The sequence below is a fragment of the Salvelinus fontinalis genome, chromosome 28 (genome assembly GCF_029448725.1).
Source record: "Salvelinus fontinalis isolate EN_2023a chromosome 28, ASM2944872v1, whole genome shotgun sequence".
Classification (NCBI taxonomy): Eukaryota; Metazoa; Chordata; class Actinopteri; order Salmoniformes; family Salmonidae; genus Salvelinus; species Salvelinus fontinalis.
The window spans coordinates 17,567,867-17,593,474 of NC_074692.1; the positions used below are offsets into that span (position 1 = coordinate 17,567,867).

Below are 25,608 nucleotides of genomic sequence, written 5' to 3' on the forward strand. Positions count from 1 at the left end.
GGCGGACGGCTCTAGCGGCTCCTGTCTGGCGGACGGCTCTGAAGGCTCATGGTAGACGGGCGGCTTTGCAGGCTCAGTACAGACGGGCGGCTTTGAAGACTCAGTACAGACGGGCAGTTCATGCGGCGCTTGGCAGACGGACAGTTCAGACGGCGTTGGGCAGACGGGCAGTTCAGGCGGCGTTGGGCAGACGGGCAGTTCAGGCGCCGTTCGGCAGACGGGCAGCTCAGGCGCCATTGGGCAGACGGGCAGTTCAGGCGCCGTTGGGCAGACGGGCAGTTCAGGCGCCGTTGGGCAGACGGGCAGTTCAGGCGCCGTTGGGCAGACGGGCAGTTCAGGCGCCGTTGGGCAGACGGGCAGTTCAGGCGCCGTTGGGCAGACGGGCAGTTCAGGCGCCGTTGGGCAGACGGGCAGTTCAGGCGCCGTTGGGCAGACGGCAGACTCTGGCCGGCTGAGACGCACTGTAGGCCTGGTGCGTGGTGCCGGAACTGGAGGTACCGGGCTAAAGACACGCACCTTCAGGCTAGTGCGGGGAGAAGGAACAGGGCATGCTGGACTCTGGGGACGCACATTAGGCCTAGTGCGTGGTGCCGGAACTGGTGGTACCGGGCTGGGGACACGCATCTCAGGGCTAGTGCGGGGAGCAGCAACAGGACGCACAGGAGGCGTGGTGCGTGGTGTAGGCACTGGTGGTAATGGGCTGGAGACACGCACCATAGAGCTAGTGCGTGGATGAGGCACAGGGCTCTGAAGACGCACAGGAAGCCTGGTGCGTGGTGTAGGCACTGGTGGTACTGGGTTGGGGCGGGGAGGTGGCGCCGGAAATACCGGACCGTGCAGGCGTACTAGCTCGCTTGAGCACTGAGCCTGCCCAACCTTACCTGGTTGTATGCTCCCCATCGCCCGACCAGTGCGGGGAGGTGGAATAACCCGCATCGGGCTATGTAGGCGAACCGGGGACACCATGCGTAAGGCTGGTGCCATGTAAGCCGGCCCGAGGAGACGCACTGGTGACCAGATGCGTTGGGCCGGCTTCATGACATCCGTTCCAACTCTCAATCTAGCCCGGCCGATACGTGGAGCTGGAATGTACCGCACCGGGCTATGTACGCGTACAGGAGACACCATGCGCTCTACTGCATAACATGGTGTCTGCCCGTACTCTCGCTCTCCACGGTAAGTACAGGGAGTAGGCGCAGGTCTCCTACCTGACTTCGCCACTCTCCCTTTAATCCCCCCCCCCCAAGAAATTTTTGGGTTGTACTCACGGGCTTCCAGCCTTGCTTCCATGCTGCCTCCTCATATCACCTCCTCTCGGCTTTAGCTGCCTCCAGCTCTTCACGAGGGAGGCGATATTCTCCCGGTTGTGCCCAAGGTCCCTTTCCATCCAGTATCTCCTCCCATGTCCATGAATCCTGTGTAGGTGGGTCCTGTTGCCGCTTGACACGCCGCTTGGTCCTAGATTGGTGGGTAATTCTGTCACGATCGTCTTCTTGAGAAAGAGAGGACAAAGGCGCAGCGCGTGAAAAATACATCTTCTTTAATGAAGGAAAAAACAAACACTTACAAAATGAACAAAACAAACAATCGTGAAGCTAAACTGAACTAAGTGCACACATAGAACATAGACAATTACCCACAAAACCCAAATGCCTATGACTGCCTTAAATATGGCTCTCAATCAGAGACAATAAACCACAGCTGTCTCTAATTGAGAACCAATCTAGGCAGCCATAGACATACAAACACCTAGACAAGTCATTGCCCCATTAAACATACAAACCCCTAGACAAACGAAAAACACATACATCCCCATGTCACACCCTGACCTAATAATGAAAACAAAGATAACTAAGGCCAGGGTGTGACAATTCTAATGAAGAGTTCTAATCAAACTGATTTGAGCCTACGCTGCATGGACCACTGTAGAATGATCACACCTGTGTGTTCGTACGCGTCAAAGATTTAAAAAGAGTAATGGGCAAATATTGTACAATCCAGTTGTGAAAAGCTCTTAGAGACTTACCCAGAAAGACTCTAAAGTTGTAATCATTGCCAAAGGTTATTTGAACATGTTTTGAGTCAGCTTTGTGAATAATTATGTATTTTGAATATTTCATTTTACTTTTCAGTTATTCTGCAACATTTAAAAAAATGTTTTATCGCTTTGTTGTTATGGAGCATCATGTATCGGTGGGATTTTTTTTTAATCCATTTTGAATTCAGGCAGTAAATGTGGAATAAGTCTATGGGTAGTTATCAGTTTTGAGCAGTTTGATTAAGTGATTCTAAATCATATTAACAAATGACAAAAATCATATCAAAAGGAAAGTGATTATTTCATACTTAAAGCAGACGTATCTAAACTGAAAGAGTGATTTGGTGCAGTGATCAAGTGACTTTGAATGTATTTGTAATACTAGGTCAATTGAAAATGTGCTTAGATTTTGAAACATGAGCCATTTCATGATCTGAATGTCACATTGGTATAAAGGATTCGGGAAACAGGCGCAGGAATGCGTAATAGGGGTTTTTATTGACCCAAATTACAGCGTGCCGTGCAAAGGCACGGGAACAAAGACCAAACAAACACGTATACAAAACTCAGGGTAGAAACCCAAACAAAAGAGCGAGGACTACCTTGAATAAATACACAATCGCACAATGATTATCACACGGGACGAGACCAGTAATCATCTGCACAATATAATAATTGGGCCACATAATAATTGGGCCTCCCGGGTGGGGCAGTGGTCTAGGGCACTGCATCGCAGTGCTAGCTGCGCCACCAGAGTCTCTGGGTTCGCGCCCAGGCTCTGTCGCAACCGGGAGGTCCGTGGGGCGACGCACAATTGGCATAGCGTCGTCCGGGTTAGGGAGGGTTTGGCCGGTAGGGATATCCTTGTCTCAGTATGTAAAATGTAATAAAATGTATGCACTCTACTGTAAGTCGCTCTGGATAAGAGCGTCTGCTAAATGACTAAAATGTAAAATGTAAAATGTATATACGTGGCACGAAAGCCAAAACAACATAGCACAGGTACACACCAGACCAGCGGACATTGGAACAATAATCGGCCAGACAGTGGTGAACAAAGGGCACACTTACAATTTATAATCAATGGGAATAGGGACCAGGTGTGCAAGGGACAGTTCCGGAGGGATCCGTGACACTGATTCGATTTTTCTCTGCTTAATGTTGTGAAGATGTTCCACATAATTGTAAAAATTGCACCAAAGTGATAGATTTTTGGTTTTACATATTTGGCTAGTAAATGAAACAGTGTGTAAATAGGAGAATAAAATAATCCAATCAACACACCCAGCTAACAATCCACCCCAGACTCTGGGGCACCATGGCCTGACACCTACCCTATTGTCTTGCTGCTGCTACAACCAAAAAGCTTGACCATTTGGTCGGATGAAAGAGCAGGACACCCTTTCAAATGGATATATCCTCTCAGCCTTGATTGCCTAAACTAATCAAAGACTAACAACACGCACACCACCCCTTCCAGATTAAAGTAATCAGATCATGGCGACCCCACAGTTATAATATGTTGTAACACACCAAGGAGACTAATAAATCATGAGGTGTAATTTACCTATTATAAAATTCATAACGCCAGACACGCCCCCCTCATAAATCACGAGGTGTGATTAACCTTTTGACAGATTAGAACCCACATCAACTACTTTTGTTTAATTGGGTGAGCTCACGTAGCCTAATAGCCTATTTTCATTATAAGGATAGTTGCCATGAAGGGGGAAATACGACTGTTAGTAAAGCATCAGGGATGGTTAATGAATATTTGCCATTACGCACATATTTTCTCTAAGCTATGCAAGTTGATCGCCTAGGCTACACAAGAGAATGTTGTATCGAATTTGGATGGCAGACCGACAGGGACTCAACCCTAATTCTCTTTCGAGTCAGTGACAGTGCAAGAGAGTTTTTTGATTGTGCTCATAATGCAACATGGCCGTTAGAAGAGTGTATGCCTACAGTCTGAAGTTGCCAGGGGGAAACTTGGTGTGTGTGTGTGTGTGTGTGTGTGTGTGTGTGTGTGTGTGTGTGTGTGTGTGTGTGTGTGTGTGTGTGTGTGTGTGTGTGTGTGTGTGTGTGTGTGTGTGTGTGTGTGTGTGTGTGTGTGTGTATCCACCGGCATGTGTGTATCCTTTAGAATTGACTGCATTGTGGTCTCTGTTTTTTTTAACATTGTGTGGAACATAAATGTGAAACATACGGTGGAAATAAGTAGCACAAATGTGCAATTAACTGTGGTAAAGCTGCAGAACAAAACTATTAATCTGCATTTGTTTGTTTACTTCATTTACGCCTCCCAAGGTTGCTGGTTTCTATGGATACCGCCGTGGGCGGTGAGCGGAGCTTTTACCTGCTTAGGTCCTGGAGATGCTTAAAGAGAGGGTTTGGTTCACATCTCCATTATTGTAAACATGTATAGGTAACTGCCAAAATAATGGAAACTCTTGAGTAAATGAGGGATACGAAACATATTGAAAGTAGGTGCTTCCACGCAGTTGTGGTTCCTGAGGTAATTAGGCAATTAGGCAATCTCATCACGCTTATGCTCGTGTATAACAATGCTGGTCAAGCCATTATTTTGGCCATTATTTTGACTACCATGGCTTTAGGATGACAATGCCCCCATCCACAGGGCACAAGTGGTCTCTGAATGGTTTGTTGAGTATGCAAATGATGTAAACCATATGCCATGGCCTTCTCAGTCACTAGATCTCAACCCAATTTAACACTTATGGGAAATTCTAGAGCGGTATCTGAGAAAGCGTTTTTAATTTCTAATGGAAGAATTGGTGTCGCATACTCCAATAGCGTTCCAGACACTTGTAGAATTTATGCCAAGGTGCATTGAAGATGTTCTGGCTTATAACGACCCAATGCCTTATTAAGACACATTATGTTGTTTTTTCCTTTATTTTGGCAGTCACCTGTACTGAACACTGTTAATATAGTACATATGGAGTTCAAGTCTCTGTAATGTACAGTATATTAAATGAGCTGCTTGTGACCAATGGGTTGTTTCTGTGCAGTAAATACTGTATAAAGAAGTAGGATCTTCATTTGAGCCAGTTTGCTACAGCAGGAAAATAATTATGCAGCAACAGGAAATGTGAATTATAATGTGGATTATAATTAATGGACGTTTTTGAAAGGGTTGATTTCGTTAGGGCAAATCAAGTCTGAAATTTCATGGTGGAAATGACAAACTTAAGAAACCTTTTAAAAAATAAAATGCATTACAAGTTTGCATTTCCTGGTGTGCAGGAAAATTCCCCAGCAAAAAAAAGGGTGATCAGATTAAGATCCTACATCTGTACAGGTGGGTTCTTGTATCTATTTAAAATGCTGCTCTGATACAAGACACATTAAGTATGGGAATGGATCATCATAATGTGGGTTTGGGATGCTGGGGATTAATTAAGTAATTTATATATACATTTTTGTCTTTATTAGAATACAACTAGATGTGAACTGTTTTAATAGAAGGACTGCATTGCACGCTCCACATAATAATATTGACAGTTAATCTGTGTAGATGCAGAGAGCGAGTGCCATCCTGGCGATTGATCTATGCCATCAGTGTTATATTGTTCGCCCTGACGAGGGAGTGACAATTTCAACGGAAGGGGAGTAAGTGTGTCAATGCATGAAACACTGTCAGCAGTTCGAGGTAATTTACCTGAGCGTGGCTGTGTGGCCACAATCCATGTATTGCTCTTGAAGTCTGTTATTCTCAGAGATCCTTGTGGTACAACTAAGATGGTGGAGAACATCAACCCCAGTTCTCGGAGACACGCACTGAGCGTGGCGAGTGCCCTCTGTCGGACACGGAAAGGTACCGGCGGAAAGACTTGATTTGGTCTTTCGATAGTGTAGCCCGAAAAAATAGAGAATGTAGCTTGACACCTAGATTTTCCGTTCTCTAAATGGGCAATGAACAGCTCTTGTACCCTAACTTGTACCCACCCCCCCCACCCCTCAGGGTAACCCTCTGCTACCTCTGCCTATGTGGGTTGAGGTTGTGGGATAGCTTCCTCACCCGTAGGTTGTGAGGGCTACAGGGTCAGCAAAGAAAGTTTTGTACGTAGCCTTTGCTTGCGCGAACGTGCCTTAGGCATGCTGCATTGAGGCATGAGGACTGCAGATGTGGCCAGGGCAATTAATTGCAATGTCCGTACTGTTAGATGCCTAAGAAAGAGCTAGAGGGAGACAGGACGGACAGCTGATCCACGTTCTACAACACCTGCTCAGGATCGGTACATCCAAACATCAAACCTGCAGGACAGGTACAGGATGGCAACAACAACTGCCCGAGTTACACCAGGAATGCACAATCCTTCCATCAGTGCTCAGACTGTCTGCAATAGGCTGAGAAAGGCTGGATTGAGGGCTTGTAGGCCTGTTGTAAGGCAGGTCCTCACCAGACATCACCGGCCACAACGTCGCCTATGGGCACAAACTCACCGTTGCTGGACCAGACAGGACTGGCAAAAAGTGCTTTTCACTGACGAGTTAAGGGTTTCGTCTCACCAGGGGTGATGGTCAGATTCGCATTAATCGTCAAAGAAATTAGTGTTACACTGAGGCCTGTACTCTGCAGAGGGAGTACGGTGTGTCACAGCATCATCGGACTGAGCTTGTTGTCATTGCAGGCAATCTCAATGCTGTGCGTTACAGGAAAGACATCTTCCTCCCTCATGTGGTACCCTTCCAGCAGGCTCATCCTGACATGACCCTCCAGCATGACAATGCCACCATCCACACTGCTCGTTCTGTGCGTGATTTCCTGCAAGACAGGAATGTCAGTGTTCTGCTATGGCCAGCGAAGAGCCCGGATCTCAATCCCATTGAGCACATCTGGGACCTTGGATTGGATTGGAGGGCAAGGGCTAGGGCCATTCCCGGACACAGAAATGTCCGGGAACTTGCAGGTGCCTTAGTGGAAGAGTAAGGTAACATCTCACAGCAAGAACTGGCAAATCTGGTGTAGTCCATGAGAAGGAGATGCACTGCAAGACTTAATGCAGCTGGTGGCCACACCGGATACTGACTGTTGCTTTTGATTTTGACCCCCCCCCCCTTTGTTCAGGGAAACAAGAGCTAGCAATTTTATCCTTCCGGTGAAAAAGCTAGTTTTTTGTATCTAGCCTTGCTGTGAGTTACCTGGGTTAGCTAAGCCTTATGGCGAGAGCTAGCACTTTGTAGTGTCGTTAGCTATCTCTCCAGCTAGCTTGATGAGAGACAGGAACTAGCAATATTACTGCGTTGCAGGTAGTAATTCTGGTGTGGTTAGCTTGCTTTCCAGTGAGTACGTCAGGTGAGCTTAGCCCTTGCTGCCTGAGCGAGCCCTTGCTGCATGCGCTTTTTAGCATAGTTAGCTAGCTTTGCAGCTAGCTAGTCAGGTATCTAAAGCCTTGCGACGAGGGCAAACAAAGTCTTGATAGATAGTCGTGTGACGCTAGCTACAATGGACACTGAAGAGTAGACAATGAACAATGACGCAAACTTTCCTTTCGGTCAGTATTCAACACTATCGACAGGAGCTGAGGTCCTACGTTCAGCAGCGTTAATCTCACGGTTCGCCTGAGAACAGCTCGTTAGGAAGACAGGAATCTTGATGTGCTGAGAGCTTCAGTGAGTAGTCTTTTACGCAAAGAAAAGAGACAAGAATGACCAGTTGGCTGGCGAGTGGCTACATATATTGAGGAGTGGGGCTCACTTTTAGGTCATTTGACCTCCTTCTCCCACAGACACTGGGTGATTGGATTCTTTGTGCCAGTTATCCACCCGTAGGCGTATCCCATAAGTGGCACATCAAAATGAGTATTAGAAATATAACAAGCCTCTTCTTTCCATTACTGATGAAGTCCTTTGTCTTAAATGCAGGTCGTAAGAAAAAACACTATGCCTTTGTTCTCAAGGAGCCATTCCATCTTATATGTTCTCAGAAACATTTCTGACTATGATGGCCTGAAAGTTCTACAATAGTATTTTATGGTTTTGGATACAATTGTCCATACCTACACAACTCATAGGTCTTAACGCCTGACTGCTTTCACGGTAAGCTTCCCATAATTTGTGACCCTACTAAAATCGATCCCAATTCAATATCAATATCATTCTGCAGACGATTGTACTGCATAAAGCAGCTGTCAGAGCAGCTTACCAATCATTACACCTGTACATAGCCCATCTGTAAATAGCCCACCCAACTACCTCATCCCCATATTGTTATTTTTTTTGTGCTCCTTTGCACCCCAGTATCTCTACTTGCACATTCATCTTCTGCACATCTATCACTCCTGTGTGTAATTGCTAAATTGTGATTATTTCACCACTATGACCTATTTATTGCCCTACCTCCCTAATCTTACGACATTTGCACACACAGTATATAGACTTTTCTATTGTATTATTGACTGTACGTTTTTTATCCCATGTGTAACTCTGTGTTGAATGTGTCGCACTGCTTTGCTCTATCTTGGCCATGTCGCAGTTCTAAATGAGAACTTGTTCTCAAATTGCCTACCTGGTTAAATAAAGGTGAAATTACAAAAAATGAAGAATAATCTATTTCCCCACCATGTCCTGCGTGTCATTGATATCCTACTTGTCATCTGATACATCACAGTAACTGGGTTGTGGAAAATGTGCACTGCCAAATGTGTCTTTCGAAAATAGTCCAGCTGTAAGTCACATTTATTTTCTCTCCCTTTAATTTGTCAGGAAGAAATCCTTCGTTTGAGCTTTCTTCACTGTGAGGAGTACAGAACAATCACTGAATCAGGTACAACATGTAGTTAGGCTTTCATTAAAATATCTCAAGCGATGGAGCTACCCTTGAAAGAAAACCACAGGTTTCCCCGTAGAGCTGTTAACCACTGACCAGCAGAGGTTGCGTGATTATATCAATTCAAAAACCAACATATATACACACACACACACGCCATCTTACCCTGAACGAAAAACACGTTTCAGTTTTATCAGCAATACTGAGGTGTATGATCACATTCAATATTACATCGTACATGAATAGATTCACGATGCACATATATCTCTGACTAAGGTTGAAAGGGAGGCTATTAGTCTGGTAGGATTGCTGAACATGGATGAACTCCAAAAAACATAATCTGTTTTAACCTCAACTAAAGGCTGTGATACACAAGTCGTATTATTTTTATTGACTGAGCTTGATGCTGTCCACTAGGACAATGTAAGCACTTTCTTCAAGGCCATGACTACAGAGTTCGATAGGAAGACAGGTCCAATGGCCTTTTATTCAGTTCAGTGCATATTAGCGTGGTTGTCTAAAGTTCTAAACACATTGAGTTGAAAATTTTACACTCCCACAAGTATGAGGTCTTTTTCCTGGCCGTCGTGTGAATAAAGGATGGTTCCATGATTGGTTTGGCTGGGTCGAGGAACGTTCACCGTCGGGGTGGTCAGCAGCTTCAAACAGAGTGACTCATATGCGTGGGCACTTCCTCTACACAAGGACATTACTACTTCCCTCTGCCATTAGAAAATACCAAATCAATGGCTAATGTCTGTGTGACTCAAGTGTACCACAAGGTTACTGTAGAGGGGTCTTGCTTTTCAGATTGTTGACTATATGGACATGGAAGAATTGACAAAGCAAATCGATAGGTCCTGATACAAACTTTAATGAAATCAAGCTTACTTCTATTCCCTGAAAGTACGAGAAAATAACACTTCATGTTTTAATCATCAGACCTTTAAGTGTATTTAAAATACATTATAGTGCATCTAAACAGCTTCCTTGCTTTGGACTGAATTGATAACCTTGTCTCAAGAAGGGGGATCCTCTGTTCTCTCGTGTCATTGATGATCATCGGGGTGGGGGAGGAGGAGGCGGGGGAGTATATGTTCATAATTCACACTGTTGTGCTGTAAATATGTGGGCGCACGGCATGCATAGTCCTCCCAGCCCATTCTCCCACGGTGTTGATATATGGTCTTGTGATGCTGAGTCTAGCAGGTCTTCAGATATGTGCAATGCTGAGACCAGGACCGTATTGTGATGGCCTGACTCGCCCCATATTAAAAGCCACACCCCAGGGCTACGATGCAGTGTGAGTGGTCCATGGGTATGCCATACTGTACTTGTACAGCGTGAGCAATGCAGGTGTGACTTTAAACAATTACCCAAATAAATTTTAGTCCGCCAAAACCTGAAATTATGCCAAAACAAGAGCGAGATGGGGCCATGAAAGGGAAGTCCTGCTTATTTGCCCAAACAGAAAGTAACCAAAGTTTGAGGAATAGAGGTGTGTAGTTATTCCAATCAGTCCATTAAAATGACACCCCGCAAGGCGTCCCTCTGAGGAGGAAACTGTCTGTGGCTGAGTTTACTGAAGCCTTGAAGAGTAACTGAAAGACACATTTATTTCCCTGACTTGAAGTTGTTGGTCGATAGTCACTTATCACATTTGTTGTGTATTGCTTGAGGTAGAAAAGCTTTCTCGAGCATTGACAGGGATTGTATCGGATTAACTCTCAAAGAAACACAAACTTTTATGGATGACATGCAGTTTTGTACTGCAAGCCCAAATGTGTGAATATAATTACTTTAGTTTTGTCTCATCACTTATGTGCATATGGCTGGTTTAGAATCAGAATCCTAGTCAATTAAGCAGAGTTTGTGTAGATTCAACAGCATATTTTCTCTCCCAGACGCCTGCAAGCCAATTTCAAAACAGTACACTTTTTCAAAGCAAATATGGAATGTGTTATGCAGATCACAGAAACACACCATAGACACATCATTCTTGCAAAAAACTGTCTACCAATCTATTATGCATTCAGAACGAACTGACAAAAAGCTTCAGAGCGTAACGTCAGCTAACCATAGTGGACTTAGTCAGCAAACTCAGCCAGATATAATTTCCAACCACAGTTTGAATTGAAAACGCAGCTTTTTTGGATCTCCCAATACAGGCCAAGTGTTTCAAGAGGCCGCCAGCAACTTCCCTTGGCTGGATGTGCAGTGGAAACAGATGGGAAGGGGCGTTCAGTGGCAAAGCGCCGTGATTATGGTCACACGGTGGGGACTTACGGAAAATGTTCCTCATAGCAACACAAGTCCCCATAGCTCACATTTGGATTGTTCTTTAGACAGTTCCTCACCTAAAAAGTTGTGAATTTACAATAGGCCTACACATTTCAGATCAGATCTATAAATGCCCATGTGTCGCAGTCATTACAGGATAATCTATTTAACATATTTATTATTGCAATGTGTTTCAGCGATACACTTCCTTTTCTATATTTGTCAAATATGGCTAATATTCCACCACAACTACAAAACATTAACATAGTTTCGCAAATCACTGTAAATGGAGCTTCTTTTAGCTTAGCTTTTAGCACATTTACAGTGTTAGCGCTGCCGCAATAACATAATAATGACAGCAGAATAAAAATAGAGCATAAGAACAACCCATAGGGTGACCACATGTCCCAGATTGTGCAGGACAGTCCCGTATTTTGGCCATTTCTCCCACGTCCCACAACCAAACAATCATGTCCCGCATTTTATCAACAAATTCAAACACCACTAGTTTAGAAAAAAATGTAGGGCTTATGAAAATATATACAGTTGAAGTCGGAAGTTTACATACACTTGTCACGTTCCTGACCTATTTCTGTTAGTTTGTTGTATGTGTTAGTTGGTCAGGACGTGAGTTTGGGTGGGCATTCTATGTTGTCTGTTTATATGTTGGTTTAAGGGTTCCCTGGTATGGTTCTCAATTACAGGCAGGTGTTTGGCGTTCCTCTAATTGAGAGTCATATTTAGGTAGGTTGTTTCACAGTGTTCGTTGTGGGTGGTTGTCTCCTGTGTCAGTGTTTGTCGCACCATACGGGACTGTTCGGTTTGTTTTGTACATCGTCATTTTGTGTAGTCTATTTTCCCTGTTCGTGCGTTCTTCGTGTTTAATGTAAGTTCGTCGTCCAGGTCTGTCTACTCCGTTTGTTGTTTTGTTAGTTTATAGTGAAGTTCGTGTTTTCGTCTTTTCTTTATTAAATTATGTATTCACAACCCGCTGTGCCTTGGTTCAATCACTACTCCTCCTCTTCGGGTTGAAGAGGAGGAGGACCACCGTTACAACACTTAGGTTGGAGCCATTAAAACTCGTTTTTCAAACACTCCAAAAATGTATTGTTAACAAACTATGGTGTTGGCAAGTCGGTTAGGATATCTACTGTGTGCATGACACAAGTAATTTTTACAATAGTGGTTACAGACAGATTATTTCACATATAATTCCCTGTATCACAATTCCAGTGGGTCAGAAGTTTACATACACTAAGTTGACTGTGCCTTTAAACAGCTTGGAAAATTCCAGAAAATGATGTCATGGCTTTAGAAGCTTCTGTTAGGCTAACTGACATAATTTGAGTCAATTGGAGATGTACCTGTGGATGTATTTCAAGGCCTACCTTCAAACTCAATGCCTCTTTGCTTGACATCATGGGAAAATCAAATGAAATCAGCCAAGACCTCAAAAAGAAAAAGTGGAGACCTCCACAAGGTACCACGCTCATCTTTATAAACATCATGGGACCACACAATTGCCATACCGCTCAGGATGGAGACACGTTCTGTATCCTAGAGACAAACGTACTTTAGTGCGAGAAGTGCAAATCAATCCCAGAACAACAGCAAAAGATTTTGTGAATATGCTGCAGGAAACAGGTAAAAAAGTATCTATATCCACAGTAAAACGAGTCCTATATCGACATAACCTGAAAGGCCCCTCAGCAAGGAAGAAGCCTCAGCTCCAAAACCGCCATAAAAAAGCCAGACTACGGTTTGCAACTGCACATGGGGACAAAGTTCAAACTTTTTGGAGAAATGTCCTCTGGTCTGAAACAAAAATAGAACTGTTTGGCCATAACGACCATCGTTATGTTAGGAGGAAAAAGGAGGAGGCTTGCAAGCTGAAGAACACCATCCCAACCGTGAAACACGGGGGTGGCAGCATCATGTTGTGGGGGATCTTTGCTGCAGGAGGGACTGGTGCACTTCGCAAAATATTTGGCATTATGAGGATATATTGAAGCAACATCTCAAGACATCAGTCAGGAAGTTAAAGATTGGTCGCAAATGGGTCTTCCAAATGGACAATGACCACAAGCATACTTCCAAAGTTGTGGCAAAATGGCTTAAGGACAACAAAGTCAATGTATTGGAGTGGCCATCACAAAGCCCTGACCTCAATCCCACAGAAAATTTGAGGGCAGAACTGAAAAAGTGTGTGCGAACAAGGAGGCCTACAAACCTCACTCAGTTTCACCAGCTCTGTCAGGAGGAATGTGCCAAAATCCACCAAACTTATTGAGCCAACTGAGCAAGAGGACAAGTACATTAGAGTGTCTAGTTTGATAAACAAACACCTCACAAGTCGTCAACTAGCAGCTTCATTAAATAGTACCCGCAAAACACAGGTCTCAACATCAACATTGAAAGGTGACAACGGGATGCTGACCTTCTATGCAGAGTTGCAAAGAAAAAGCCATATCTCAGACTGGCCAATAAAAACAATAGATTAAGATGGGCAAAAGAACACAGACACTGGACAGAGGAACTCTGCCTAGAAGGCCAGCATCCCGGAGTCGCCTCTTCACTGTTGACGTTGAGACTGGTGTTTTGCGGGTACTGTTTAATGAAGCTGCCAATTGAGGTCTTCTGAGATTCTTCAAAGTATCCACCCTTTACCTTGTTGACAGCTTTGCACAAATTGCATTTTCTCAACCAGCATCACCTGGAAGTTTGTTCTAACAACATTGAAGGAGTTCCCACATATGTTGAGCACTTGTTGGCTGCTTTTACTTCACTCTGCGGTCCAACTCATCCCAAACCATCTCAATTGGGTTGAGGTCAGGTGATAGTGGAGGCCAGGTCATCTAATGCAGCAATCCATCATTCTCCTTCTTGGTCAAATAGCCCTTACACAGCCTGGAGGTGTGTTGGGTTATTGTCCTGTTGAAAAACTAATGATAGTCCCACTAAGCGCAAACCAGATGGGATCGTGTATCGCTGCAGAATGCTGTGGTAGCCATGCTGGTTAAGTGTGCCTTGAATTCTAAATAAATCACAGACAGTTTCCCCAGCAAAGCACCACCACATTACTCCTCCATGCTTCACAGTGGGAACCACACATATGGATATCATCCGTTCACCTACTCTGCGTCTCACAAAGACACAGCGGTTGGAACCAGAAAACTCAAATTTGGAATCATCAGACCAAAGGACAGATTTCCACCGGTCTAATGTCCATTACTCTTGTTTATTGGCCCAAGCAAGTCTCTTCTTTTTATTACAGTCCTTTAGTAGTGGTTTCTTTGAAGCAATACAACCATGAAGGCCTGATTCACGTAGACTCCTCTGAACAGTTGATGTTGAGATGTGTCTGTTACTTCAACTCTGTGAAGCATTTATTTGGGGTGCAATTTCTGATGCTGGTAACTGTAATGAATTTATCCTATGCAGCAGAGGTAACTCTGTGTCTTTCTTTCCTGTGGCGGTCCTCATGAGAGCCAGTTTAATCATAGTGCTTGACGGTTTTTGTGACTGCACTTGAAGAAACTTTCAATGTTCTTGTCCTTCGTGTCTTCAAGTAATATTGGACTGTCGTTTCTCTGCTTATTTAAGCTGTTCTTGCCATAATATGGACTTGGTCTTTTACCAAATAGGGCTATCAACTGTACACCAGCCCTACCAGGTCACAACACAACTGATTGGCTGAAACGCATTAAGGACAGAAATTCCACAAATTCCCTTGTAACAAGGAACACCTGTTAATTGAAATGCATTCCAGATTACTACCTCATGAAGCTGGTTGAGAGAATGCAAAGAGTGTGCAAAGGTGTCATTAAGGCAAAGGGTGGCTCTCTCAAATATAAAATATATTTTGATTATTTAAACACTTTTTTGGTGTTATTCAATATCTGTTATTTCATAGTTTTGATATCTTCACTATTATTCTACAATGTGAAAAATAGTCAAATAAAGAAAATCCCTTGAATGTGTAGGCGTGTCCAAACTTTTGACTGGTACTGTATATCATAAGGGTGTCTTAACCTAAGCCTACTGGGTATGTTAAATACTTCTCCAATCGTAGTTGAGATCTGATATTTTGCGCAGCACATGACCAGATGTAGGCCAATGTCATACACCTATTGTCAACCAATCATATTTCTCAAATCCTTTCGAGCTAAATTCCAGCTAAACTTGGAGAGGACAGTTGTGCTCGCTTGTAAAGTTAGATCAAAGCTGAATCAATGTCTTGGAAGATTCCATAGTGATTAGTTACTATTCTACATAACATAACCAAATATAATAGTGTAGTATAACGTCACTCTTCCACCAAAAATACAACCTAATTTTGGGATGGTCAGCTGAATAGTCAAAAAATAATTATATTGCGGCCCAAACTCAACAGCGTGCGTCACTAGGCAGAATGTGCTTAAATTGTAACAAAATATAGGAAGGCTATAAATCTGAGAATCTATGACATCAAAAAGAATCATCATGCGGCCAAAACTCAACCACGCGTGCCACTAGACAGAATGTGCTTAAATTGAAACAAAATATAGGAAGGCTATATAGTTAACACAATCTGCTCTATTCTGCTCAAGAAACTGTAATTCAAAAAGATCTAAATGCATATTCCCATGAAACTGATTGAGATAAAAAAAATTGGCATGTAGACCTAGTTTGGACATTTCACTGGTAAAACGTGTTGGGTATATGCCTAACTTGGTGTTTGAGGGTAGAAGAAGAAGAGGTTTGAAACCAAAAAGACTCTTCCTCGAACTGGCTGCCCGGCCAAACTGAGCAGTCGGAGGACAAGGGCCTGGGTCAGGGAGGTGACCAAGAAACCGATGGTCACTCTGACAGAGCTCCAGAGTTCCTCTGTGGAGATGGGAGAACTTTCCAGAAGGACAACCATCTCTGCAGCACTCCACCAATCAGGCCATTATGGTAGAGTAGCCAGACGGAAGCCACTCTTGAGTAAGAGGCAACTGACAGCCCGCTTGGAGTTTGCCAAAAGGCACCTAAAGGACTCTCAGACCATAAAAAAACAAGATTCTCTGGTCTGATGAAACCAAGATTGAACTCTTTGGCCTGAATGCCAAGCGTCACATCTGGAGGAAACCGGGCACAATCCCTAAGGGGGAGCATGGTGGTGGCAGCATCATGCTGTGGGTTGTTTTTCAGTGGCAGGGACTGGGAGACTAATCAGGATAGAGGTAAAGATGAACGGAGCAAAGTACAGAGAGATCCTTGATGAAAACCTGATCAGAGTGCTCACGACATCAGACTGGGGCGAAGGTTCACCTTCAAACACGACAACAACCCTAAGCACTCATCCAAGACAACGCATGAGTGACTTCGGGAAAAGTCTCTGAATCTCCTTGAGTGGCCCAGTCAGAGCCTGGACTTGAACCCGATCTAACATCTCTGGAGAGACCTTAAAATAGCTGTGCAGTCACACCCCCCCATCCAACCTGACAGAGCTTGAGAGGATCTGCAGAGAAGAATGGGAGAAACTTCCCAAATACAGTTGTGCCAATCTTATAGCGTCATTCCAAAGAAGACTCAAGGCTGTAATCGCTGCCAAAGATTCTGCCGAAGGTGCTTTAACAAACTACTGAGTAAAGGGTCTGAATATTTATCTAACTGTGATTTCTCATATATTTTTATTTGTATACATTTGCAAAAAAATCTAATAACCTGGTTTTGCTTTGTCATTATGGGGTATTGTGTATAGATTGATTAGGTGTGATTATCGATTTAATACATTTTAGGATAAGCCTGCAAAATATAGGAAGGCTATGTAGTTAACACGATCTGCTCTATTTTGCTCAAGAAACTGTAATTCAAGAAGATCTAAATGCATATTCCCACGAAACTGATTGAGATCAAATGATTGGCATGTAGACCTAGTTTGGACATTTCACTGGTAAAACGTGTTAGGTATATGCCTAACTTGGTGTTTGAGGGTACTAAAAATAGAAAATGTTCTTGAGACAATAGGCCTATATGTGGGCATAGCCACTGTACAGCGAATGTCCCGCAAAATCATACTCTTGTCCCGCATTTAAGTATTTCAAATGTGGTCACCATAACAACCCAATGTGCACAAATGTCAGTTCAGCATTTAATTTGATTTACATTTGGTTGAGTTGTCGGCTAACGTGAATTCAACATGAAATCAAAAACGACCATTTCACAATCGTTATATTTAAGTTAAAAGTTATGTGAAAAAAATACCATTTATATTGAGGACTTTTTTCAAATCCAATCACTTTTCCATGTGGGTTTAACATCATTAAATTGAATTTTTTTGGTTGAAATGCCAGTGGGAAGGCTGAAGCCAGCAGTATCAATGGGCAGGGACTAACTGGAGAAAAGAACAGAGGAATGAGGATGCCAGTCCAGGGAACATAACACTGCTCTGTGTCCCAATGCAGAGAGGGTAAGAAAAATAAGACACAATGCAATATTCTCTTTCAAATTAATTCAGTGTCTCTGCTCCAAGAGGATTTAATTTGGTCCTACATGCCTCCCTTACACTCACAATCTGTCCATTGTCCGCTCTGTCTCTCCCCCTATGTCTCTCCTTATTTCTCTCCAATCCCTCCTATTCAATATTTCTCCTTTCCCTCCTGCTCTTTCCCTCGCTCCTCATTTCTCTCATTCTCTAACTTTCCCCATCCCTCACTGCATTCTCTCTCTCTATCTCGTTCTGTCTCTCTCTTCTCTCTGTCCCTCTGGCCTTTGGTAGACTGGTTTTGGTAGTGAATGTGGCAGAGGGAGAGAGGGAGGCCTTGAACAGAATTCAAGGGCCCTGATTTGGAAGGAGAGCACAAGGACCTGCAGACACAAGAGATAAAACAGACAGTGAGAGCATATGAAAAACCTCTTCCCCCCTTGAGAGAGAGAATGGGAGGGAGGGAGAGCGAGGGGGGGTACATTCACCTCCATCTGTAATTCATAGGTAGAATAACCTCTATATATTGGTCCAGTTTCAAGAAACGAAAGATGGATGCAGAAAGACAATGCTTTCAGTCTGAATTCATTCATCCCTCTTGACCTCATTACATTCTGAATTGGAGCTGAAAAGATTATTGAGCCAGGTAATTTTGGGAACAGAGGCAGGCTAAATATATGGCTCACTTCGGTACAATTGTCTATTCTTATTGTACTACAGTAAACACTCACACATTATATGCAGAGCAAGCATTGCTTTTTCTGGTATCAGAAACAGCAATGTAAGAGACAAATGTGGGAAGGTCATTACTTTTTCTAGCTGGTTGCTAATCCTAACGTGGTCCCAGTAGCCCAAATGAGGATGGATAGTGAGGTGAGGGAGAATAAGTGATCTGGGTTCAGTCTATATATGGGTCTAGTGGATACAAGGTCAATGGCAGAGTCCACAGCGGGCAGGGAGATGGGTCAACATATCAGTTTACTGGTGCAGCAAATGGAATCCTTACAGTGAAGACAGTGTTTCAAGAAAAAGAGGAGAGTTGAGGGGATACATAATAATACAATACGTACAATTCAAACTATATATTAAGCTAGAATGTTTCAGACCTGCATTTCAGATACAAAAAAAAATATTTGAATTACTTTGAGTATTTGAGTCAAATACTTTATTAGAAGCAATCTGCAAAGGAATCGGCAACAGCAAGTGAAGAACGGCCCACCAGTCAAAAGATCACTTACGGTCGAGCTGGACGGCAGTCATTCTCAAAGTCCAAACCACCATCAGGGATCCTAGCTACAGCTCAGGACTGGCAAACTGGGAGCAGACCTGGAGGAGCAGCTAAAGGTCCCGCAGCACCTGGTCAAGACTGAAAAAAAAGGATTCCAAAAGGGTTCTTTGGGCTATCCCCATAAGAGAACCCTTTAAGGTTCCAGATAGCACCTTTGTTTCTAAGACTGTGGTCTCAGAGTCCACAAAGACCATCATTTGTCTGGAGCTGACAGTCTTCGGGAAGATCATCTGGAGGAGGTGTGCGAGAGGGAGAGAGCCAAGTATGAGGGACAGGTCATTGACTGCCGGAAGCAGGGTTGGTAAGGTGAATGCCTATCCAGGTGGGCTGCAGCAGTTTTGCTTGATGATCCCTCTATAGAGCACATAGCACACGCAGCATCAACGGAGCGAAGAGGAGGAGCACCATCAGAAACACCGTTGAGGCAGCTGAAAAAAAACTCAAGATGGTTCTGGATCAAGAGAGGAGATCCTTAGGGAGCAGCGTAACGCCACCTGGACGCAAGTTGGGGTCTGATCAACCTTGACTGGATCGCCTGGGTGAGGGTGTCTGATGTTGAAAGACCCGGAACACCCTATGACATCACTGATGAAGTGTCCAGGGGCATAAAGAGATGTATTCATTCAATCAATAACGATGCAGTGTACCTCACTAACAGTTTGTATATCGGGGAATGTTACATTTTGTTACAATGCAGCCTTATTCTACAATTGATTAAATACATTTTTTCCTCATCGATCTACACAAAATACCCCATAATGACAACGTGAAAAAATGTTTTTAGACATTGTTTCACATTTATTAAAAAAAACAAACAGAGATACCTTGTTTACATAAGTATTCAGACCCTTTGCATTGAGACTCGAAATTGAGCTCTGGCGCATCCTGTTTCCATTGATCATCATTGAGATGTTTCTACAACTTGATTGGAGTCCACATGTGGTAAATTCAATTGATTGGACATGATTTGGAAAGGCACACACCTGTCAATACAAGGTTACACAGTTGACAATGCATGTGTAACCAATGTGAAATGGCTAGCTAGTTTGCTGGGTGCGCGCTAATAGCGTTTCAATCGGTGACATCAGTCGCTCTGAGACCCTGAAGTGGTTGTTCCCCTTGCTCTGCAAGGGCCGCAGCTTTTGTGGAGCGATGGGCAACGATGATTCGAGGGTGGCTGTTGTCTATGTGTGCAGAGGGTCCCTGGTTCAAGCCCAGGTAGGGGCGAGGAGAAGGACGGAAGCTAAACTGTTACACATGTCAGAGCAAAAACCAAGCCATGAGGTCGAAGGAATTGTCGTAGAGCTCAGAGACAGGATTGTGCCGAAGCACAGATCTGGGGAAGGGTACCAAAACATTTCTGCACCATTGAAGGTCCCCCAAAACACTGTGGCCTCCATCATTCTTAAATGGAACAAGTTTGAAACCACAAAGACTCTTCCTCGAACTGGCTACCCGGCCAAACTGAGCAATCGGAGGACAAGGGCCTGGGTCAGGGAGGTGACCAAGAACCCGATGGTCACTTAGACAGAGCTCCAGAGTTCCTCTGTGGAGATGGGAGAACCTTCCAGAAGGACAATCATCTCTGCAGCACTCCACCAATCAGGCCATTATGGTAGAGTAGCCAGACGGAAGCCACTCTTCAGTAATTGGCAAATGACAACCCGCTTGGAGTTTGCCAAAAGGCACCTAAAGGACTCTCAGACCATAAAAAACAAGATTCTCTGGTCTGATGAAACCAAGATTGAACTCTTTGGCCTGAATGCCAAGCGTCACATCTGGAGGAAACCGGGCACCATCCCTAAGGTGAAGCATGGTGGTGGCAGCATCATGCTGTGGGTTGTTTTTCAGTGTCAGGGACTGGGAGACTAATCAGGATAGAGGGAAAGATGAACGGAGCAAAGTACAGAGAGATCCTTGATGAAAACCTGATCAGAGTGCTCACGACAGCAGACTGGGGCGAAGGTTCACCTTCCAACAGGACAACGACCCTAAGCACTCATCCAAGACAACGCATGAGTGGCTTCGGGACAAGTCTCTGAATCTCCTTGAGTGGCCCAGTCAGAGCCTGGACTTGAACCCGATCTAACATCTCTGGAGAGACCTTAAAATAGCTGTGCAGTCACCCCCCCCCATCCAACCTGAAAGAGCTTGAGAGGATCTGCAGAGAAGAAAGGGAGAAACTTCCCAAATACAGTTGTGCCAATCTTGTAGCGTCATTCCCAATAAGACTCAAGGCTGTAATCGCTGCCAAAGGTTCTGCCGAAGGTGCTTCAACAAAGTACTGACTAAAGGGTCTGAATATTTATCTAAATGTGATTTTTCATTATAATTTTTTTTTTACATTTGCAAAAAAATCTAATCTAAACTGGTTTTGCTTTGTCATTATGGGGTATTGTGTGTAGACTGATTAGGGTGGAAAAACGATTTAATATGTTTTAGTATAAGGCTGTAAAATAACAAAACGTGGAATAAGTGAAGGGGTCTGAACACTTTCCAAATGCACTATAAATGTTCTGGTTAATCTAGTTTCAAGAACTCACCAGATGATCAGAATATATCATGGTATCAGAAATTGCTGACTGTCTATATTTTTGTTCCAAAAAATGACTTACTTACGGCGTTTTGCCTTTAGAGAGCGGTATGCTTGTCCCAATGTTGGGATATGTAAAAAAAACACATTTAGTGGTTTTGTAAATAATAATGTCAAGTCAGTTAAGAACAAATTTTTATTTACAATGACGCTTTCCACGACCAAACCCTAACCCGGAAGACGCTGGGTCAATTTTGTGCCACCCTATGGGACTCCAAATCACGGCCGGTTGTGATGCAGCCTGGAATCAAACCAGGGTCTGTATTGACACCTCTAGCACTGAGATGCAGGGCCTTAGACCGGGAGCAGCGGACAACAACTAATGGTTAAACTAACCCATGTTTGGGTAATCCAATATTGGGTTATTTGTGCAACCCAACTGGCTGTGTCAAAATAACCCAGCATGTGATCTGTCCAATGTTTATCCAGGTCTGGGTCATCAAATAACCCAAATTAGGTTGTTTTCAAACCAGCATTTTTTTGAGTTTACAAATTGGAGCTGGGAGCAGCTAAACTCAGGGACCTGGTTTTCATCAGTGCGCATAGCCCACTTCCCCAGAGGTCCGGTGGACGAAAAGAGAACGGGGAGAAGAGTGGCTGATAAAATGTAGGTCTGCACCTTTCTGTATTTGACGGTGTTTTGTATTGGCAGTATCGGCACGTGTGGGGAGGAGCAGGGGGTTGTCTTTATCAGTGAGACAGCGCCCCAGTCGGATAACTGTGACAGACCGTGTAGCCTACTGCACGCTCCTCAACCGCCAGGGGTTGTACACACACATTCGCACACACACTGCCTGACACTCACGTGCACTCTCAGTGAAACCGTCTCCCCGGGACCAGCACGCACGCACAATCTCTCGTCTATCACAGCGCATCGCGCACCACTGCGGTAAGACTGGAAGGAAGGCACCGGAGCCCTGGCACTCACTTGTTTCAACACTCGGCATTCCAGGTAGTGCGTCTGTGACTCTCCGGAAAATAAGAGGACTTACCACCACCAATCGAGGAGGAGGTATAAAACCACTAGGCTAATACCACTCAGAGACTAGCCATTCTGCTCGTGAAAAGTTATTCTTCTTGATTTCCCCACATTGCAAGTGAAACCTGCTATTTGAAAGAGGATGAGACCGTTACTCGTATCCATCGTCCTCTGCTTGAGCGCTTCTGTCCCACATTTTGTGAAAGGTGAGTACAGGAGAGCAATTACTGGTTATGGATGAGGATAGCCGAGAGGAAGTAAGCAAAGGTTTAAGACTGGATGGTTTGCTGTAAATCAAATGACATCACCTAAAACAGATGATCTGAGGCGATAATAAACATTTGACTTCCTATCAAAGTGGAATATTTTAATACGGAAGGTGACAAAATACTTTAAATACGCACTGCTTGTCATGTAATTGGCAAATACAGTAGACATATACAGTGAATGTTAACTGAGTTTTAGGGGGATTTGCCAGTACTGTGTGGCATTTTATGGAGATGATAATACCGATTTTAACGAGTAAGCACACTAGCTTTCCCAATTGAAGTACTGTGTCAACTATAGGCTAAGGCTCTCAAATTCTGTCTATATGACATTACTCTCAATGTTAGTCTACTGGGGTGGCTGGACCTACATTTCTAACTCATAACAGGATTTAAGATGCTCTTTTTCTACATTTCTAACTAATAACATGACTTCAGATGTTCTTTTTAGTCGCCTTATATCAAGTGCACCACAAGACGACTCCGTAGCCTATAAGAGCGCAATTGATGGATACAACAGGATATGCCAGAGCCACATTCGAATTTAATCCAGTGGAGTAAAATTATTTAACATGTGGATTGTCTCGAAAGTTTAAAGATTGGCGAATATATTTTCTCTAGATAATTTAATCCGACACTATTAAACCCGTGTTTAATGAAATAGAAGTACACTAATGATATGTTCATAGTGCACACATGTCGTTCCCAAGGCCTAATCCTTTTGTTTAAAACTAAACACTATAGCATAATTTTATGCGTTGCGTTCCCACATATAATTAAGGCGACAGAAGCCAGAAAATGACAAATGTCTCGAGCAGATCAAAATGTGGAAGCTATTAAGCAAAGAAGGATGGAGCGAGATGTAATCTTGCTCCACAATGTCAGAGAATGACAAACCGTTGCTTTTTCTTCCCATTATTACATTAGTTGCAATGCGGGAACCCATATTACCCATGACATCATAAAACATCGAGGCAATTCCGCCTGGGATTCCATTGAACAGGCTACCAATAGGACTGTTGCATGTTAAACTCTGCTGAGTTGGTTTAGGCCAAAGATTGTGGATACATGAAGATAGTTCACTCAAGCCATTTACCATAAAAAAGGTCTGTTCCGGTCTACCTAACTGGGTGTGTCTCCCATAGACACCAATGCAATAGTGGCTGGGTCGTGCTGCTGCTCCAATTTCAACTGTTCTGCCTGCGGCTATGCCGGACGTGCTACCTTGTCCAGGACCTGCTGTTTTTGACTGACATTTACTCCTGAGGTGTTGACCTGTTGCACCCTCTACAACAGGGGTGTCAAACTCATTCCACGGAGGGCCTAGTGTCTGCAGGTTTTTGTTTTTTCCTTTCAATAAAGCCCTAGACAACCAGGTGTGGGGAGTTCCTAACTAATTAGTGATGTTAATTCATCAATCAAGTATAAGGGAGGAGCGAAAACCCGCAGACACTCGGCCCCCCGTGGAATGAGTTTGACACCTGTGCTCTACAACAACTTTGATTATTATTATTTGACTTTGCTGGTCATCTATGAACGTTTGAACATCTTGGCCATGTACTGTTATAATCTCCACCCGGCACAGCCACAAGAGGACTGGGCACCCTTCAGAGCCTGGTTCCTCTCTAGGTTTCTTCCTAGGTTCCGGCCTTTCTAGGGAGATTTTCCCTTTCTTTTACATCTGCATTGCTTGCTGTTTGGGGTTTTAGGCTGGGTTTCTGTATAGCAGGTTGTGACATCGGCTGATGTAAAAAGGCCTTTAGAAATACATGTGATTGATTTGGTCTGGTCTACTTAGTTCATTGACTTTCATTGAACCAGAAAAAAATACAGAAGAAAATAACAGCCAGTGAGGTGTCTCTTCCTCTTCCGTCTCTGATTGGGCTAATGTTAATTGACTGCAGTTTGTAGAATGCAAATGACTAATCAACATTGAGAGATTAGGATTGAGAAATCAACAGTTATCCTGTGCAATTATGGTGACCATAGAATATTTCATATTGCATAATGTTTTACACTGAGAAATGTTGACTTGATTGGCCTGCCAATTACCCTCCTTTGATATGTTCAACTGATACTGGAGAGCAGTAGCGGATTTAGGTATAGGTGACATGTGCAGCCGCCCAGGGCGGAATCATGCCGGCGGCAGCACGGGGAACCTGCACAAAAAAATGTGGAATGGTGACATTTGCGCGATCGGTTTTCTATCGCTCATTTGCACATCACGTCAATGATATCATGTCACCGTGTGGGACTCTGGGTCAATTAACCTTGTCGGAGTGGGCTCGCTGATTCTAGTTTGTGAGCTAGGCAGGCTACTGCCTGGGAAGGTCTCCCACTCAGAAGTATGAGATGGGGATGGGGGCAGGGTAGGTTGACCACAGGTCTCCCAACTGGAAGCACGAGGTAATCTATCAAATAGCGCACCTCTAACTTTGTACAGTATCAATGCAATTAGTAAAATCAGTCACACTACGACCAAATAAACCACAACTCATTCATAAACTGTGAATATAAAGTTTCACAGACATATTGTTGCATTTTTTTCTGGTTTGTGTGAAATCGTTGAGAATAATATAAAACACATCTGCACACCACCAAGGTGAATTGGTTTAGTCTTGACTCTTGGTTGACAGTGTTGGGGGATGGGTAATGTATTGATGCTCGAGTGCCATAGCAACAAATTTGTTTCTGTTTGTCTTTGTTACTTATTTTTGATATATTTTTATATGTATATAGTTTTAAATGTTATGAATATCTATTTGTGTTGTTCCAAATATCTGAATAAAAATTACAGTTAGTGCATGTCACGTTGGCATAAATGAAAAGGGAGACAGGTGCAGGAATACAATTTTTTTTAAAAAATTAAACCCAAATTGCTGCGTGCTGTGTAAAGGCACGTGGAAAAAGACCAAACAAA

The 25,608-nt window shown here is 43.7% G+C and overlaps 1 protein-coding gene across 4 annotated transcripts in view; it reads left to right on the forward strand.

The window, feature by feature from the left end:
- Positions 1–22,150: 22,150 nt before the first annotated feature.
- The window catches only part of LOC129826305 (EGF-like repeat and discoidin I-like domain-containing protein 3), a 283,677-nt gene continuing 280,219 nt past the window's right edge, over positions 22,151–25,608 (forward strand). For all 4 annotated transcript variants that reach the window (XM_055886873.1, XM_055886874.1, XM_055886875.1 and 1 more), the window contains exon 1: positions 22,151–22,628. In XM_055886873.1, the coding sequence (XP_055742848.1) occupies positions 22,565–22,628 (64 nt within the window). In that variant the 5' untranslated portion in view covers positions 22,151–22,564. The remainder of the gene's footprint in view (positions 22,629–25,608) is intronic.